The following is an 18,399-nucleotide window of genomic DNA, read 5'->3' as shown; positions in this document are numbered from 1 at the left end:
GGAGCAACCTGGGACAGTGGGAGGTGTCCCTGGGATGATGGGATGACCTCCCAAAACCCTTTCCGACCCCAACCATTCCACGATCCTCTTCCTGCAGCTCCCTCCCAACCCTCATCCATCCCAACAACGCCCATCCCTGCGGTCCCTGCTGTCACCCCCCATTCCCTTTGGAACATCCCACCAGCAAGCTCCAAACCCAAAGGACACCCCAGCAACTTCCACACCCACCCCTCACCTGGTGCAGACGGCGACCTTGTCGGGATCGTGGATGTAGGGGCAGCTCTGGCCGCGGTTGCACCTCCCGAAGCGGTTGTAGTACATGCAATATTCCTTCTTCTTCTTCCTCTGCCTGGCCTGGCGGATGATGGCCAAGCTCCTCTGCACGGCACGGCTGTGAGGGGGGGACAGACACAGCAGGGTCAGGGGGCACCTCCAACCCCAGCCCCAAATTCACCTCGGAATGGGAGATGTTTGGGGAAGTTCAGGCTCAGGAGCTCTCAGGTTTTTGGTCAATTTTACCCCCAAAAAATCACTGAAAATCTCCCAAGGTGACTCCGGTGAAATGCCTCCCCACCTCCACATCCTCTGATTTTATGAGTTCCCGACATTTTTTGGGGGAATAGGAGGAGGAAGAAACATCAGGAACGTCCTTATCCACGCTGAACAACTGGGAGGGCACTTCAGGACGTGCCCCACCAGCTGCTCTGATGCTGTTCCTGACGTGGAGAAGACACCTCAACACCCCTGAGGGCCCCGAAATTCCCTCTGGAGAGTGAGACAGTGGGAAGTTCAGGCTCAGGAGCTCTCAGGTATCTTTGATTCTCGGCCAAATTTACCCCCCAAATCACTAAAAATCTCCCAAGGTGACTCCGGTGAAATCCCTCCCCACCTCCACATCCTCTGATTTTATGAGTTCCCGATATTTTTTTGGGGAATAGGAGGAGGAAGAAACATCAGGAACGTCCTTTTCCACGTTGAACAACTGGGAGGGCACTTCAGGACGTGCCCCACCAGCTGCTCTGATGCTCTTCCTGACGTGGAGAAGACACCTCAACACCCCTGAGGGCCCCGAAATTCCCTCTGGAGACTGAGACATTGGGAAGTTCAGGTTCATGAACTCTTAAGGATTTTTGATTTTTGGCCAATTTTACCCCTGATCGTTAAAAATCTCCACGACATTCCAGCTGGAAGGGTCCTTTTCCAGCAGCTGTGGAGATGTGTGGGAGCAGGAGGAAGAGTGGAAGTGTCGGGATCCGAGGGGATGCAACAGCACAAAGAGCACGTTTGGTCTCTCCAAGGGGATAATCCAGTGGTAAAACATTTATCCAGGAAAAATCTGCTCAGGAACCAGGCTGGGAGAGCTGGGAATGGTCAACCTGGAGAAGGGAAGGATCCAGGGAGACCTTGGAGCCCCTTCCAGGGCCTGAAGGGGCTCCAGGAGAGCTGGAGAGGGATTTGGGATGAGGGATGGAGGGACAGGACACAGGGAATGGCTTCCTAGGGTTAGATGGGATACTGGGAAGGAATTCTTGGCTGGGAGGGTGGGGAGGGGCTGGGATGCAATTCCCAGAGAAGTCTGTGGCTGCCCCATCCCTGGAAGAGTTCCAGGCCAGGTGGGAACATCCTGGGATAGTGGGAAATGTCCCTGCCCATGCCAGGGCGGGTTGGAAGTGGATGATCCTTCCAGGATTCCAAAACCCCGTGACAAAGAGACAATTCCTGCAGCCGGAATTCCAAGCGCCAAAGCCCCGTTTCGGCCTCGGAAACGGCACCACCCCCTTCCTCACAGGCACCTTCAGGGGCCTCCAAGGGCCACCAAAAACCTCCTGGCTGGTGCTTGGGGTGCTCCCAAGGCTAAGGCAAGGACGTGGATTGATGACAGGGAATATTTCTTTGCTGGAATTACAATTTCCCCTCTGCTGACGCCTTTTTTGGGATCCCTGAGCGGCTCCCCAGGACTTTTTTGACCTGCACAGGGAACATTTCCAAGCTGGATTTTGGTACTAATTAATTTTGAGTCAGGGATGTGCTTTCCAGGTGCCAGGTGGCAAAACTCCCAGCTGGGAATTTGGTGGGACGGAGGGAAGGAAAACCCACAGGTTTGAAGGGATGAAGTGGGATGAGGTTTCTCCCTCATCCCATTTTATCCCTTCAAACCTGCAGGTTTTCTTGAGGACGACATGGTCAACCTTAAAAAGGGATTTTCCAAGCGGGATTTGCTCCCAGAGAGGTGCACCTTTCCATTGACAACCTTCCCAGCCTTTCCCAAGCGGGATTTGCTCCCAGAGAGGTGCAGCTTTCATTGACAACCCTCCCAACCTTTCCCAAGCGGGATTTGCTCCCAGAGAGGTGCAGCTTTCCATTGACAACCTTCCCAACCTTTCCCAAGCGGGATTTGCTCCCAGAGAGGTGCACCTTTCCATTGACAACCTTCCCAACCTTTCCCAAGCGGGATTTGCTCCCAGAGAGGTGCAGCTTTCCACTGACAACCTTCCCAACCTTTCCCAAGTGGGATTTGCTCCCAGAGAGGTGCAGCTTTCCACTGACAACCTTCCCAACCTTTCCCAAGCGGAATCCACCCCTTGGAATCCCAGCTTTCCCGTGGCTTTCCGCCCAGTTACAACCACCTGGAAGCAGAAGCCGAGGAAAATCCTCCAGACTCCTGGAGCTCCCAAACAATCCCCCCTCTGAGCCCGAATCCAGAGGGGGATTTCCCGGGAATACGGACCTGGCGATGTATCGGCACGAGGAGGATCTGCTGAGGCCGGAGGGAGAGATTCCGGGACTGGGCGTGGAGTGCAACCTCAGAGCTGGAAGCAGAGAAAAACACGGATCAATCCCGGGAATCCAGGCGCTTGGCGGGAATTGGCGTGGACCTCGGGATCTTGGATCCACAGAAATGATCGGAGGGAGGGGGTGGGATGGGATGGGATGGGATGGTTCTGCTGTGAGCCAGGCTTGGAGAGCTGGGAATGTTCAACCTGGAGAAGGGAAGGATCCAGGGAGACTTTGGAGCCACTTCCAGGGCCTGAAGGGGCTCCAGGAGAGCTGGAGAGGGATTTGGGATGAGGGATGGAGGGACAGCACACAGGGAATGGCTTCCCAGGGTTAGATGGGATCCAGGTCCAGATCCATCTCCTGCATCCTGGTTTCTATTCCATAATCCCAAAACACAGCTCAGGGGGGTCCAGATCCATCTCCTGCATCCTGGTTTCTTTTCCATAATCCCAAAACACAGCTCAGGGGGATCCAGGTCCAGATGCATCTCCTGCATCCCGTTTTTTTTTCCCATAACCCAAAATACACCTCAGGGGGGTCCAAACCCATCTCCTGCATCCAGTTTGTTTTTTTTTATCCCAAGGCAGGGATCATTCACGGCAATCCCTGGAATCAAGCAGCGTTTGACCCCAGCAATGCCAGGCAGGTGCTCAGCTCCCCTTCCCAACCCTCCCCCTCGGGAGAGTTTCTCCATCCACCACATTCCCTCCCGCTCCTCCTCTTCCCAAAAAAAAAAACCCCTCTGCCCTCTGGAAAAAAAAAGGCTTCCCTGAGCCACTTCCAGCCCCTCCAGCAGCTCCCACGATCCCGCTCCTGTCGGGAAGAGCCGAGCGCTCCATCTCCCCCAGCGGCCCCTCCTCGGCTTTTCTTGCTGAAGCCAAAGTTTCCCGGGGAAATTTATTTCCTTAATTATTATTCATTTCAAGAGGGTGCCGCGGATTCCGAGGATCAGCACTCGGAGCTGCCGGGGGTGATTTATTTCCCTCACCGGAGACAAACAAGCCCCGGCTCCAGAAAAGAGGGATGAGCTGCCCGCTGGATTTTTTTTCCCTGTTTTCCTGTTTTCCTGCCTCACTCACAGTGTCCCAGGAATGTTCTGGGGTTTTATTAATGAGGAAACCTCAATTAATGAGCTCCAGGATGTTCTGTCAGCAGATGATGGGAAGGAGCCTGGATGGAGGAAGATCAGATCCCGGAAATTCCAGAGTTGAGGGATCAGGGGTCAAAACAGGGAAGGGATTGAGGAATCCCAAGGCCAAGGGATTGATTGGAGGGGGCCAAAGGGTTGAGATCCAGAGGGATAAGGAAGAGCAATCCCAAAACCATGGGATTGAGTGTGGAAAGGTCAAGGGATTGAGCAATCCCAAAACCAAGGGATTGAGCAATCCCAAAACCAAGGGATTGAGATTGAAGGGGCCAAGGGATCCCAAAATCCCAAAGACAAGGCACGGAGACTGAGGGAGCAGGGAACTGAGATCAAAAGGGGTAAGGGATTGACCAATCCTAAAACTGTGGGATTGACTGTAAAGGGGTCAAGGGGTTGAGCCAATCCCAAAACCAAGGGATTGAGATTGAAGGGGTCAAGGGATCCCAAAAATCCCAAAGACAAGGCACTGAGACTGAGGGAGCAAAGGAACTGATCCAGATTGGGATAAGGGATTGAACAATCCCAAAACCAAAGGATTGAGATTGAAGGGACCAAAAGATTGAACTCAAAAAGGATCTGAAATTAAGAAATCCCAAAACTCAAGGGATAGAGAAATCCCAAAGACAAGGAATTGACCTCAAAAGGGGCCATGGGATTGATCCCAAAGGGGTCAAGGGATTGAGGAATCCCAAAACTAAGGGATTGAGATTGAAGGGGCCAAGGGATCCCAAAATCCCAAAGACAATGATGGGCCATGGAATTGAGCTCAGAAAGGATTGAGGAATCCCAAAACTGAGGGATTGAGATTGAAGAGGCCAAGGGATCCCAAAATCCCAAAGACAAGGCACTGAGACTGAGGGAGCAAAGGAACTGATCCGGAATGGGATAAGGGATTGAGCAATCCCAAAGCCAAAGGATTGAGATTGAAGGGACCAAAAGATTGAGCTCAAAAAGGGTCTGGAATTGAGGAATCCCCAAACTATGGGATTGATTGTAAAGGAGTCAAGGGATAGAGAAATTCCAAAACCAAGGAATTGACCTCAAAAGGGGCCATGGGATTAATCCCAAAGGGGTCAAGGGATTGAGGAATCCCAAAACTGAGGGATTGAGATTGAAGGGGTCAAGGGATCCCAAAATCCCAAAGACAATGAGGGGCCATGGAATTGAGCTCAGAAAGGATTGAGGAATCCCAAAACTGAGGGATTGAGATTGAAGGGGCCAAGGGATCCCAAAATCCCAAAGACAAGGCACTGAGACTGAGGGAGCAAAGGAACTGATCCAGAATGGGATAAGGGATTGAACAATCCCAAAGCCAAAGGATTGAGATTGAAGGGACCAAAAGATTGAGCTCAAAAAGGGTCTGGAATTAAGAAATCCCAAAACTCAAGGGATAGAGAAATCCCAAAGACAAGGAATTGACCTCAAAAGGGGCCATGGGATTGATCCCAAAGGGGTCAAGGGATTGAGGAATCCCAAAACCAAGGGATTGAGATTGAAGGGGCCAAGGGATCCCACAATCCCAAAGACAATGAGGGGCCATGGAACTGAGCTCAGGAAGGACTGAGGAATCCCAAAACCGAGGGATTGAGATTGAAGGGGCCAAGGGATCCCAAAATCCCAAAGACAAGGCACTGAGACTGAGGGAGCAAAGGAACTGATCCGGAATGGGATAAGGGATTGAACAATCCCAAAGCCAAAGGATTGAGACTGAAGGGGCCAAAAGATTGAACTCAAAAAGGGTCTGGAATTAAGAAATCCCAAAACTCAAGGGATAGAGAAATCCCAAAGACAAGGAATTGACCTCAAAAGGGGCCATGGGATTGATCATAAAGGGGTCAAGGGATTGAGGAATCCCAAAACTAAGGGATTGAGACTGAAGAGGCCAAGGGATTGATCCCAAAGGGGTCAAGAGATTGAGGAATCCCAAAACCAAGGGATTGAGACTGAAGGGGCCAAGGGATCTCACAATCCCAAAGACAAGGCCACGAAAGGGCCATGGAATTGAGTTCAAAAAGGGTAAAGGATTGAGGAACCCCAAAAACAAGGGACTGACCTCAAAAGGGGCCAAGGGATTGCCACAGGTTGGCCCCAGAGGGCTCAAACCTCCACCTGTGGGAGCTCAGCAATCCAAGGCTCCGGATCCGACAGTCAGGGAATCCAAACTGGAAACCCCACCAAACAAAACCCCTCCGAGTAACCCTTTGGAAGGAAGGGAAGGTTCCTTGGGAGCGGAGAAACCCAATTATTCCGCTTGTTTAATTAATTTAATGCTTCCACCCCACCCCTAACGCTCCAGCAAAGGGAAAACCAATAAATCCTGGTTGAAATGCCAGTTATCCCGAAGGGAAAGGGGTTTTCCCTGTGGGATTCTGCTGTGCTGGGATGAGCAGGGAATGCTTGAGCTCTTTTTTTGAGGCTTTTCCACCCTTGATGGAGCTACAAATGGGGACAAATCCAAGCTCCCAAGGCAGGATTTTGTATTATTCCTGTCTTTGGCTCGCAGAGTTCCCTGGAAGTCGCAGAGATCCCTTTGGGAGCGGATCCATGGGTGTGATGAGAGCACCGTTCTCAGCAGCTGCCCCTCCCTCGGAACACAAAGTGCTCCAGGGGAGGGAGTTTTATACTCAAAACACTCCCCAAAAATGATTCCTGGAATGAGAGTGACACTTCCCTCGTCCCTAAACTGAGGGTTTGCCAAAGTTCTCCATCACCGACAAAGGAAGCTACAGAAGAGCCACGGCAAACTCCGGCTCTTCCCATTGCTCCAGGAGATGGATGAGACGCTCCATCGCTCCTGGGAATCCCAGGATTGACCCAGGGGTGCAGGGAAGTGCAATCCCCAGGACCAAATCTTAACTGGCCACCAGCACCCACCAATAAATTCCTTGATGGGAACGCAGATGGATCAGCCGGGACAACCGGCATCGCCGTTCCTGACCGCGGAGGCAAAACATAAATCCAGGGAAACAGGAAAACTGGAGCCCACCAGAAGCAAACTCCCAGTTGTTCCTTCCCTCTTGCTGCTCTCACCTGCTCTGCTGGGGCTTTTGGTGCCCAGGTCCCTGGTCCTGCCGGGGGTGCTGGAGGTTTTGGAGAGCTTGTTGGCCGACACTCGGTACAGGACGCCGCCGATGCAGCGGAAGCCTTTGCTCCTCCACCGCGGCGCCACCGGCTGGGATTTACCACCCTGGGGCGATGGGCGGGTTTGGTTCATCAGCAGGGACCTGCAGGAGAAGGAGAAAGTCAAAGGGGAGATCAAATTAGGGAGGATGTTCCCAAAAGAGGCGCCAGATCGAGTGGTTTGGGTGGGAAGGGACCTTCCAGGTTGTCTAATTCCGAGCCCGGTGCCAAGGGCAGGGACACCTTCCACTGGAATGGAGGGGATGTATGGAAAAACCAGGAAGGAAAAGCTCTGATTCCAAGTGATTTACACCCAAAAAATGACCTTCAAGGAACTGTCTCCCACTCTTGGCTTGCAGCTCCAGCCCCTGCAGCAAACAGGGAAACGTGGATGGAATCCCGTGACGGAATCAGCAACGTGGGATCTTCCATGAGCTTCACCAAGTTTTATGGAGCTCCACAAGCTTTGGTATCCCTGGAAGTGCTCAAGGTCAGGTTGGATGGGACTTTGAGCCACCTGGTCTAGTGGGTGACATCCCTGCCCATGGCAGGGGGGTTGGAAGGAGATGGTCTTTAAGGTCCCTTCCAACCCAAGCCATTCCATGATTTTATGATCCCTGTGTGGGATAAGTTACCCAAGACCACTCCCACCTCCATCTATCACCTGCAGGAGATGCTGGGACACAAGTGGGGTTGAGTGGGTGGTGTTGGGAACCTGTTCCCACCTTCCCACCTCTCCCTGCATCCCCAAATCCCGTAAGGAGGCAGCGGGATGGGTCAGGAGCCACAATCCAGGGCATAAAGGAGCCCAAAATAATCCCATAACATTATCCTGAAGGATCAGTGAGCTCTGAAGTGATACCTTAGGGATAAATATCACAGAATCATCATGGAAAAGACCTCCAAGGCCATCGAGTACCCCCTGTGCCCCATCCCCACCTTGTCCCCCAGCCCAGAGCAGCGAGTGCCTCGTCCAGTCCTTCCTTGGACACCTCCAGGGATGGAGACTCCAAACCTCCCTGGGCAGCCCCTTCCAACATTTAACAACCCTTTCCATGAAGAAATTCCTCCCTGATGTCCCACCTGAAGCTCCCCTGTCATCAACTGCCTTGCTAAAGATCCCAGAGGGACAAAAAAAACCCCCAAAACCCACCCAGCCCACGACCTGACACCCACCCCGTGCCGGAGCCTCCCGGCTTTTCCGTCCCTCCCCCACCATCCAAACAGCCAAATCCAATCTCCCCCACCATCAGCCGCCTTCCTCATTTAGCGCTAATCCAAACAGTAATTTGTTTATGCAAATTGGAGCTCTAATTTCGCATTAAGCCCGAACTATGCCCGTAATGCTATTAACGGCACGTCCATAAACGGCGCATCAGCCGCACAACATCCGTAAATTGAGATCCAACCCCCCATTCCTATCAGCGTCTCCTTGAAGGGGAACCCGTTCTCCCGGAGAAAAGGAGAGCTGGAAAATGGAATGGTGGCAATTCCAGAGGCTCCCCCTGACAGCCCGCTGGTTCCCGAGGGTTCTTCCCAACCGGCAAGCGCTGCCTGGGGTTTTTTTTTTTTGTGGGAAGGTTGGATAAAGGAGAGGTTGATCTCGCTTTCCAGTTTTCCCAGGGGTTTGCTCCTCGTGGAATTGCTCCAGGGAGGAGCATCGAGTCTTGGGAATCCACAAAGAGCCCGTGTCGTTGGGTGAAGGCGTCAATGGCACAAGGGACGCTTGGGTCGCCCTTGGACCACCCAGAACCTCAGGGAAAACCTTGGAAAAGCCAAGGTTTCCTCCAGCGTCGGATGCAGGACCTGGAGAGAGGTCTCGGGGCTTCATCGTGGCCTGATGTGGCCAATAAAAATGATATCAAATGATATCAAATATCCAAGGGCCGGCAGGGTGAGGGAGGGGCTCTCCAGAGATCCCACCTGGACTTCTGCCTCCAGCTCTGGGATCCTCAGCACAGGAGAATCCTGGAGCTGCTGGAGAAATTCCAGAGGAGGCCCCAGAGATGCTCCCAGGGCTGGAGAACCTCTGCTCTGCAGCCAGGCTGGGAGAGCTGGGAATGTCCAGCCTGGAGAAGGGAAACTCCAGGGAGACCTTGGAGCCACTTCCAGGGTCTGAAGGGGTTCCAGGAGAGCTGGAGAGGGAATTGGGATGAGGGATGGAGGAACAAGACACAGGGAATGGTTTCCCAGGTTAGATGGGATGTTGGGAAGGAATTCTTGGCTGGGAGGGTGGGGAGGGGCTGGGATGGAATTCCCAGAGAAGCTGTGGCTGCTCCTGGATCCCTGGGAGTGTCCAAGGCCAGGTGGGATCCCCCTGGGACAGTGGGAGGTGTCCCTGCCCATGGACAAGCCCATCCACAGGATCTCCAGGACGGCTTTGCCCGGCACCAAACGACACCAATCCCTTCCAGGAGGCTCTGGAAAATCTTCCGATTCCATCCGTACCGTCCATAAATTACCTCGGGATCGCACACAGAGATACAAACAATTCTACAAACAATTCACTCCCCAAATTATTGAGCAGACACCCCCGGTTCCAGGCACTGAAACACAAGATCAATGCATTCCATAGAATCATAAATGGAGATTCTTTCATGCATAAATCTGTTTATTATCATCTGTGTTCGCCAGGCCTTGTGTCTATCAATTATCTCCGGATTTTATTGGATGTAGTCAATGAATACATATGAATTAATCTTATATATATACATAAAAATACATATATAAAGTATATATATAAAGTGTATATATAAAGTATACATAAATATAAAAATAAATAATAAATATATATAAAAGAACACATAAATGAATAATAAATATCTAATAAAGTATATCTAAATACCTAAAGTATCTGTAAATATATATAAATAATATTTAAAAGTATACATAAAAATATATGAAGTATATATAAAGTATCTATAAATATATATAAAGTATATTTATAAAAAGTGTAAATATAAAAAATTTATATATAAATATATATATAAAAATATATATATGTATCCCATTACCTAGAAATATTCAAGACATATATTTAATAATATCCAGAGATAATTGATATGAGCCCTGGATGGTATTTTTATTCACAGTATTTTATATTATTGATACATTATTGAATATAGAGAATATCTATCCAATTATGTATATTCAGTTATATTTTTTATATATATGGATTTTATATAGACATATCTGATATACATATCAGATATATCTATATTTAGGTAGATATTTTATCTATAGTTATACCTATAGATTAAATATAGATATATCTGTATATATTAATCCACCTCTATTATCTTTGTTATCTTTATTATAACTGCTATATGTTTATTATATATAGTATATAATTACTATATTATTTATAATATTTATTATACTATTATTTATTATATTAGGTGGAGTATTCATAATATTGTTGCATTTATTATGTTTATTATATTTACTGCATTTATTATATATTATATCACATTATAGTATATGTATTGAAATATTTACTGTGTATAATGTATTATATTCTTATATATTATATATATTTGTTATGTTTATTATAACATTATATTTATTATAACATTATATTTATTATATATAACATATAATAATGTCATAACTATAATATATATTTATGAATATTTATAATAGTATTATTTATTATATTAGGTGGAGTATTCACACTTCTGTATCTCTTATGTTTATTATGTTTATTATATTTATTATATTTTCTATATTTATTATATTACATTATACTACATATATTAAAATATTTACTGTGAATAATGTATTATATTCTTATATACTATATTTATCTTATCTTTGCTATGTTTATTATGACTGTTATTATATTTATTACATATAATATATAATAATATCCTAATAGTACTATAGTACTGTAAAATATATTATTTATAATATTTCCTATACTATTATCTATTCTATTTGGAGGAGAATTCATAATAATTATTGTATTTATAACTTTATTACATTTATTTTATTTTCTATATTTATTATTCACATTATCCTATATATCTAAAAATATTTATTGTGTATAATGTATTATATTGTTATGTATTATACTGATATAATCTTTGTTGTTTATTGTGACTGATATTATATTTATTACATATAATATATAATAATATCATAATATAACTATAATATATATTATTTATAATATTATACTGTTATTTTTATATTAGTTTTTATATTCTATATTAATTTTATTAATAGCAATTATTGTATTTATTACATGTATTATATTTACTATATTTATTATATTTACTATATTTATTATATTAAATCACAATTACATATATTAAAATATTTACTGTGTAAAATGTATTATATTCTTATGTATTATATTTATATTATCTTTGTTATGTTTATTATAACTGTTATATCTATTGTATATCATATACAGTCATAATATTATAATTATAATATATATTTTATATTATATTTATTATATTGTACATAGATTTCCTTGTTTTATACACATATATTTAATATATTATAGGTGTTCTACATTACATATTTTTTTATCTGTAGGAGCTCAAAGAGATTTCAAATCAAAGAAAAACGCGTTTTTTATGGAAAAATCCCTCCCACACCGAGGAGCGAGGAGAGGACTCCACTTCCCAACATTCCCCGGATGGAAAATTGCATTTCCCTCCAAATCCAAGCTGTGGCTCCCAAACTGTGCGACCCCAACTGCACCCCCTTCCCCACCAGCTCCCCCCGCTCCAGAGCCACAACTTCCTGCCTGGAATTGTGTCCCTCCTTGGAGGAATCCCAGAAGGATTTAGGTTGGAAAAGCCCTCTAAGACCATGGAATTCAACTGTCCCCCAGCCCTGCCAAGGCCACCACTGACCACGTCCCCAGGTGCCACATCCACAGGGTTCCCAAATCCCTCCAGGGATGGGGATTCCAACCCCGCCCTGGGCAGCTGTGCCAGGGCTGGACAACCATTCCCATGAGGAATTTTCCCAATATCCAACTTAAACTTCCCTTGGCACAACCTGAGGCCTCTCACCCTGTCCCTCGTTCCCACCTGGATTCCCCTCCTTGAGCCTCCTTTTCTCCGGGATGAGCCCCCCCCCCCTCATCTCCCTCAGCTGCTCCTGGTGCTCCAGACCCTTCCCATCTCCATTCCCTTCCCTGGACACGCTCCCAGCCCCTCAAGATCCTTTGCCTGAGGATCCCAAAACCTCCCCCAGCCCCGGAGGTGCCCCAGGAGTGCCAGCACAGGGGAAGCGTCACTTCCTCGGTCCCAAAATTCCTCCAGGTCTTCCCTCCTCGAGCAGCTTGGGAAGTGGAAAAGCTGGGCCCTTCCTCTGAACCTTTCCGGAGGGAGATCCCTTAGGAAATGGGAATGTCGCTTCCAACACATGGATGAACCCAAAGCAAAGGCAGTGGACACCAAATCCACGCCCTTTCCTCGCCTCCAAACCCGGCTCCGAACGGCACAAACCCACGGAAACCTCAGGAAAAACACGACCCCCTCTTCAACCAACCCACAAAAACCAAAACCCAGCCAGGAGATTCCCGAGCCAAGAACTGAGGGGACAGCAACGTCAGCACTCGGATTTAACAACCCCCTGACCCTAAAAACGCCACCTAAAACCCCTGCAAAGCCTCACCTGTGCCTGGAACACGAAATCCTGGGAGCATTCGAGGCCCACAATTAACGGAATCCGGCTCCCAGGGAGCATCCCGGCGGCGTTTTGAGCCGGATGAAGCCGAGAGGATTTCCCGGCGCCGAGGGCGATACAAGCTCGGTTTTTTTCTTTCACTCCCCGTGATCTTCTTTAGGCTGAGCTTATATTTATTTAATGTATTTATATTTTTTTTTTTTTTGGAAGTAATCCTTCCATAGTAAGAAATCACATTTGCATGCTGGCATTCGAGGAATCCCGAGGAAAGAGCCGGGAATCGTCGGCAGGGAGCGGGAAGCGGTGACAGGGCCTTTCTGCCCGGTGGGGGAGAAATAATTCCACAAAAATCCCGGTATTCCTTGGGCATCAGCACAGAAAAATACCCCCCCATAGGATTTAGGATTAAAAGTGCTCCTCAAACCAGCTGGGAACTCTCTGAGACGCTGCACAAATTCCCCTTTGGAAGCTGCTCCGACCTCCCGGAACGTCTCTTTCCCCTCACCCTCTCGAGGATCCCAAATCCACGGAAAAAAAAAGGAGTCATTCCATTAACGTGTTTGATTTATGGGATTTTTATCGATGTAAGAGCTTTCCTAGGTCAGATCTCAACTAAACACTTAAGAGGACTTAATTTATTTAAAGAATGAACTGGGATTATTCGAATAATTGAGTCGGCCGATTGTGACATTGGAGGTCGGAAAAGGGGATTGGAAATTGAAAACCAGGCAGGAATGTGCCTTTTCCCAGCACAAAACCCATAAAAAGGGGGAATCCATTAAGTTTTAAATCCACAGTGACCGGCACAAACCCCGTTAATTTACCCCCAAACAATTCCCACCTTTCAATAATTAGCTCTAATCACGAAACAAACACTTTAAAAAAAAACCTCCAAAACCTCAAACCTGTTTTAATTTGGGTCAATTGACTCTGAATTTGCATTCGAATGCAGCTTAAGGTGTAATCTCAAGGACAAAATAATAATAAAAATAAAAATAAAATAAAAATAATAATAATAATAATAATAATAAATCCAGCCTGGATCTCATTTAGTTTTCCAAACCTGGGAAAAAAAAAGATGAATCTCAAAGAGCACCTTTTTAAGCTCCTTAATTACCTAAATAAAGATGTCCCTTCCCAACAGACCCCCTCGGCTTGGGAAAGGAAGGAAAACTGCTGTAAATGCTGGATCAGGGTTATCAGCTCCTCGATTTCCACATCCCACAGGCAGGACTGACTCTTCCCAAACCTTGGGGCAGGCTGGAGAACTGTTCTCCTCAAGGAATTCCACTTGGAAAGGCCCAGGTATGGAAAGGAGATCCCAGAATTCTCACGGTGGCTCCTCAAAGGGCTGTAAAAGCTTCACCTGAACTGAGGGGGAACGTTCCATGGATTCATGGAATGGGTTGGGTGGGAAGGGACCTCCAAGATCATCCAGGTCCAACCCCCTGCCGTGGGCAGGGACACCTCCCACTATCCCACATTGCTCCAAGCTTTCCTTGGATGCTTCCAGGGATGGGGCAGCCACAGCTTCTCTGGGAATTCCAGCCCAGCCCCTCCCCACCCTCCCAGCCAAGAATTCCTTCCCAATATCCCACCTAACCCTGGGAAGCCATTCCCTGTGTCCTGTCCCTCCATCCCTCGTCCCAAATCCCTCTCCAGCTCTCCTGGAGCCCCTTTAGACCCGAAGGTTTCCCTGGATCCTTCCCTTCTCCAGGTGAACATTCCCAGCTCTCCCAGCCTGGCTCCAGAGGGGCTCCAGGTGCCTCGTTATTCCCACCCAACTGGATCTCTTCACTTCCCTCAGGAAGCCGCTCAGCCCCATCCCCTTCCATCTCCTGAGCGTCTCCAGGAAAATTCCCGGTGGATGCTCCAGGCTGCCCTCAGGAGCTCGGTGAGGGTGAATCCACGTGCCAGGGAAAGCACTGGAATGCTGCCAAGGCCTTCCCAAGCACGGAGGAGGAGGAGGTGGTGCCGTTCTCACCCGGAGCAGCGGGAGAGCAGAGCTCTCCTCCCTAAATCCCAAATCCCGAAATCCCTGCTATTGTTTGGAACCCGGTTCGTTCCCCTGGGGGAGATGAGGAGCCCTGGATCCAAACCCAGCTCCATGTGCCAGGGATGGAAAGAGAGGACAAGGGAAGGAAAGAGAATCTGCCCGGTGACCTGGAGGAGTGGTGAGGGCAGGGATGGAATTGTCCTACGGAGACAGACCCGGGAGAAGGACGTGGAGCTGCTGGAGGAATTCCAGAGGAGGCCACAGAGATGATCCAAGGGCTGGAGCCCCTCTGGAGTCAGGCTGGGAGAGCTGGGAATGTCCAGCCTGGAGAAGGGAAGGCTCCAGGGAGACCTGGGAGCACCTTCCAGGGCCTGAAGGGGCTCCAGGAGAGCTGGAGAGGGGTTTGGGGACAAGGGATAGAGGGACAGGACACAGGGAATGGCTTCCCACTGCCAGAGGGTTAGGTGGGATATTGGGGTGGAATTCTCCCCTGGGAGGGTGGGGAGGGGCTGGGATCAAATTCCCAGAGAAGCTGTGGCTCCAAGTCCCATCCCACCTGGCCTTGGACACTTCCCAGAGCTTCTCTGGGAATTCCACCCCCTCCCCACCCTCCCAGGGAAGAATTCCTTCCCAATATCCCACCTTACCCCGCTCTCCTTCACTTTAAGGCCGTGCCTTCATCTCCCCCCTTGATCCCCAAGCTCCTTGTGCTTAAGGCTCTTCCACACCTCCCCTCCAGAGCTCCCAGGAGCTCGGATTCCTGCTCCCCAACTTCCACACCTTCCCCTTCTGACCCAACAGTTCCGAAAACCACCGAGGCCACCACCAAACCCCGTCCCCGAGTGCCACATCCCTGGAAATCCCTCCAGGAACGGTGGCTCCACCGCTGCCCTGGGCACCTTGTGCCAAGCCTGGACAACCCTTTCCAGGAAGAAATTCCCCCCTGACATCCCAAATAAACCTTCCCCCGGAGCAACTTGAGGCCGTTTCCTCCTGCGACAGCACAACCCCAAACCCACCATCCTTGGCTTCCCTCCAGCTCTGCTCTGATCCCACCCACGGGAGGATCCCTTGGAAACACTTCCCAGATTCCTCAAACCATAAAAACAGCTCCCTGGAGAGAGAGAGAGAGGGAGAGGAGACAAAAGGCCCCCCGGGAGAAGAAGATTCCCCCTGGGAGAAGATTCCCCAAGTGAAGCTGTTTCTCAAGGTAGGTCAACCCTGAGCCCAAATTCCATCCCACCCCCCTCCCACCACCCTTGAGAGGTCCCACTAAACCGCTTAAAGGCGGGAGAATGGAATTGCTGACGTGCCCTAAAGCTCGGATTTCCGACGGCGGCTCGGTAATTACAGCGGGAAGAGCGGGAAGCATTGTCCCGTTAATTAGATTCCTCCTGCCCCCCATCAGCTCTGGGAGCTGGGGCTGAGCTCATCCCGCTTTAATTCCCATCCCCGGGCATGGATCTCCAACACCTAAAAGTGCTCCCCCACCTGGAATGTGGGGTGTTTTTTTGGGAACTGTGTCCACGTGGGAAAGGGTTTTAAATCCTTAAATCCCTCCCAGGCACCTTCCTGGCACCCTCGGAGAGGGAAAGGTAAAGACATTCCCACTGTCCTGGCATGGATATTCCTTCCCCCTGTTCATCCCAGAGGAAATCCCGGAGTGCTGGATGTGCCCTGGAGTATCCCAGAGTAAATCCCATCCCAGAGCTTGGGATGTGTCCTGGAGTATCCCACAGTAAATCCCATCCCAGAGCTTAGGATGTGTCCTGGAGTATCCCAGAGTAAAACCTATCCCAGAGTTCGGGATGTGCCCCAGAGAATCCCACAGTAAATCCCATCCCAGAACTCAGGATGTGCCCCAGAGTATCCCAGAGTAAATCCCATCCCAGAGCTCAGGATGTGCCCCAGAGTAAATCCCATCCCAGAGCTCGGGATGTGTCCTGGAGTATCCCACAGTAAATCCCATCCCAGAGCTTGGAATGTGCCCCAGAGTAAATCCCATCCCAGAGCTTGGAATGTGCCCCAGAGTAAATCCCATCCCAGAGCTTGCGATGTGCCCCAGAGTATCCCAGAGTAAATCCCATCCCAGAGATTGGGATGTGCCCCAGAGTATCCCAGAGTAAATCCCACCCCAGAGCTCGGGATGTGCCCTGGAGTATCCCACAGTAAATCCCATCCCAGAGCTCAGGATGTGCCCCAGAATATCCCACAGTAAATCCCATCCCAGAGCTCAGGATGTGCCCGGGAGTATCCCAGAGTAAAACCTATCCCAGAGCTCAGGATGTACCCGGGAGTATCCCACAGTAAATCCCATCCCAGAGCTTGGGATGTGCCCCAGAGTATCCCACAGTAAATCCCATCCCAGAGCTCGGGACGTGCCCCAGAGTATCCCAGAGTAAATCCCATCCCAGAGCTTGGGATGTGTCCTGGAGTATCCCAGAGTAAATCCCATCCCAGACCTTGGGATGTGTCCTGGAGTATCCCACAGTAAATCCCATCCCAGAGCTCGGGATGTGTCCTGGAGTATCCCAGAGTAAATCCCACCCCAGAGCGTTGGATGTGTCCTGGAGTATCCCACAGTAAATCCCATCCCAGAGCGCTGGATGTGTCCTGGAGTATCCCAGAGTAAATCCCATCCCAGAGATTGGGATGTGCCCCAGAGTATCCCACAGTAAATCCCATCCCAGAGCTCAGGATGTGCCCCAGAATATCCCACAGTAAATCCCATCCCAGAGCTTGGGATGTGTCCTGGAGTATCCCACAGTAAATCCCATCCCAGAGCTCGGGATGTGCCCCAGAGTAAACCCCATCCCAGAGCTCGGGATGTGTCCTGGAGTATCCCACAGTAAATCCCATCCCAGAGCTTGGGAATTGCCTCAGAGTATCCCTGAGTAAATCCCATCCCAGAGCTCAGGATGTGTCCTAGAATATCCCACAGTAAATCCCATCCCAGAGCTCGGGATGTGCCCCAAAGTATCCCAGAGTAAATCCCATCCCAGAGATTGGGATGTGCCCCACAGTAAATCCCATCCCAGAGCTCAGGATGTGCCCCTGGAATATCACAGGGATTGTAACTGCTGTGGATTATTTCAATGCTGTGCCCGTTTTCCAACTCAAAACGGCTTCAGCTTGGAATATTTATCCCAAAAAATCACCCAGATCCCACTGGGGGTTTTTCCCTCCCTCCTGCTTCCCAAAAATACCCGGGATAACTGCTTTTTCCAACTGTATTTCCTTTGGAAATGCCCTTTTTCTCACACAATAATAATACCCTGAAGAGCCAGGACAGCTGATGTATTCTAATATATTTTAATTAAAGCAAATATCTTGCACCAAGAGCAGAATTCCATGGAAAAAAATGTGCTCCAGGAACTCCCTCAGCATGGAAAAGGTTAAAGAAAGGGAATTATCCCTTGGAAAAACCCCTCTCACCCTACAGGGGCTTGGACTAGGGATGGATCCACCTCCATGGAGAGGAATATTGAAAATTAAACTGAGCATTCCTTAATTAATTATAAATTTAATATTAAATTCAGCTCCAAAGGCTAAATTGGGCATAAAGGACTTTTTTTTCCCCCTTGGTTTTCCTGCCTAAACTTAAGGAATAAATAACAAACCCGGGTTATTTCTCTAAATAAATATTATTATTATTCTATAATAATAAATAACCTTCAGGGGTCTCTTCCCACTCAAATCATCCAATGAT

At 48.6% G+C, this 18,399-nt stretch overlaps 1 protein-coding gene across 1 annotated transcript in view; it reads right to left on the bottom strand.

The window, feature by feature from the left end:
- ZC3H3 (zinc finger CCCH-type containing 3) overlaps positions 1–18,399 on the bottom strand; it is a 66,767-nt gene that overhangs the window by 28,088 nt on the left and 20,280 nt on the right. Inside the window, exons 2-4 of the mRNA XM_050311943.1 lie at positions 6,956–7,149; positions 2,729–2,810; positions 236–391 (exon numbers count right to left, since the gene is read on the bottom strand). Of these exons, the coding sequence (XP_050167900.1) occupies positions 236–391; positions 2,729–2,810; positions 6,956–7,149 (432 nt within the window). The remainder of the gene's footprint in view (positions 1–235; positions 392–2,728; positions 2,811–6,955; positions 7,150–18,399) is intronic.

The sequence above is a fragment of the Myiozetetes cayanensis genome, unplaced genomic scaffold (genome assembly GCF_022539395.1).
Source record: "Myiozetetes cayanensis isolate MyiCay16 unplaced genomic scaffold, myiCay2020 scf1, whole genome shotgun sequence".
In the NCBI taxonomy this organism is placed as follows: Eukaryota; Metazoa; Chordata; class Aves; order Passeriformes; family Tyrannidae; genus Myiozetetes; species Myiozetetes cayanensis.
Note: the sequence above shows the minus strand (reverse complement) of the source record. Positions and strands in the feature narration are given on the sequence as shown.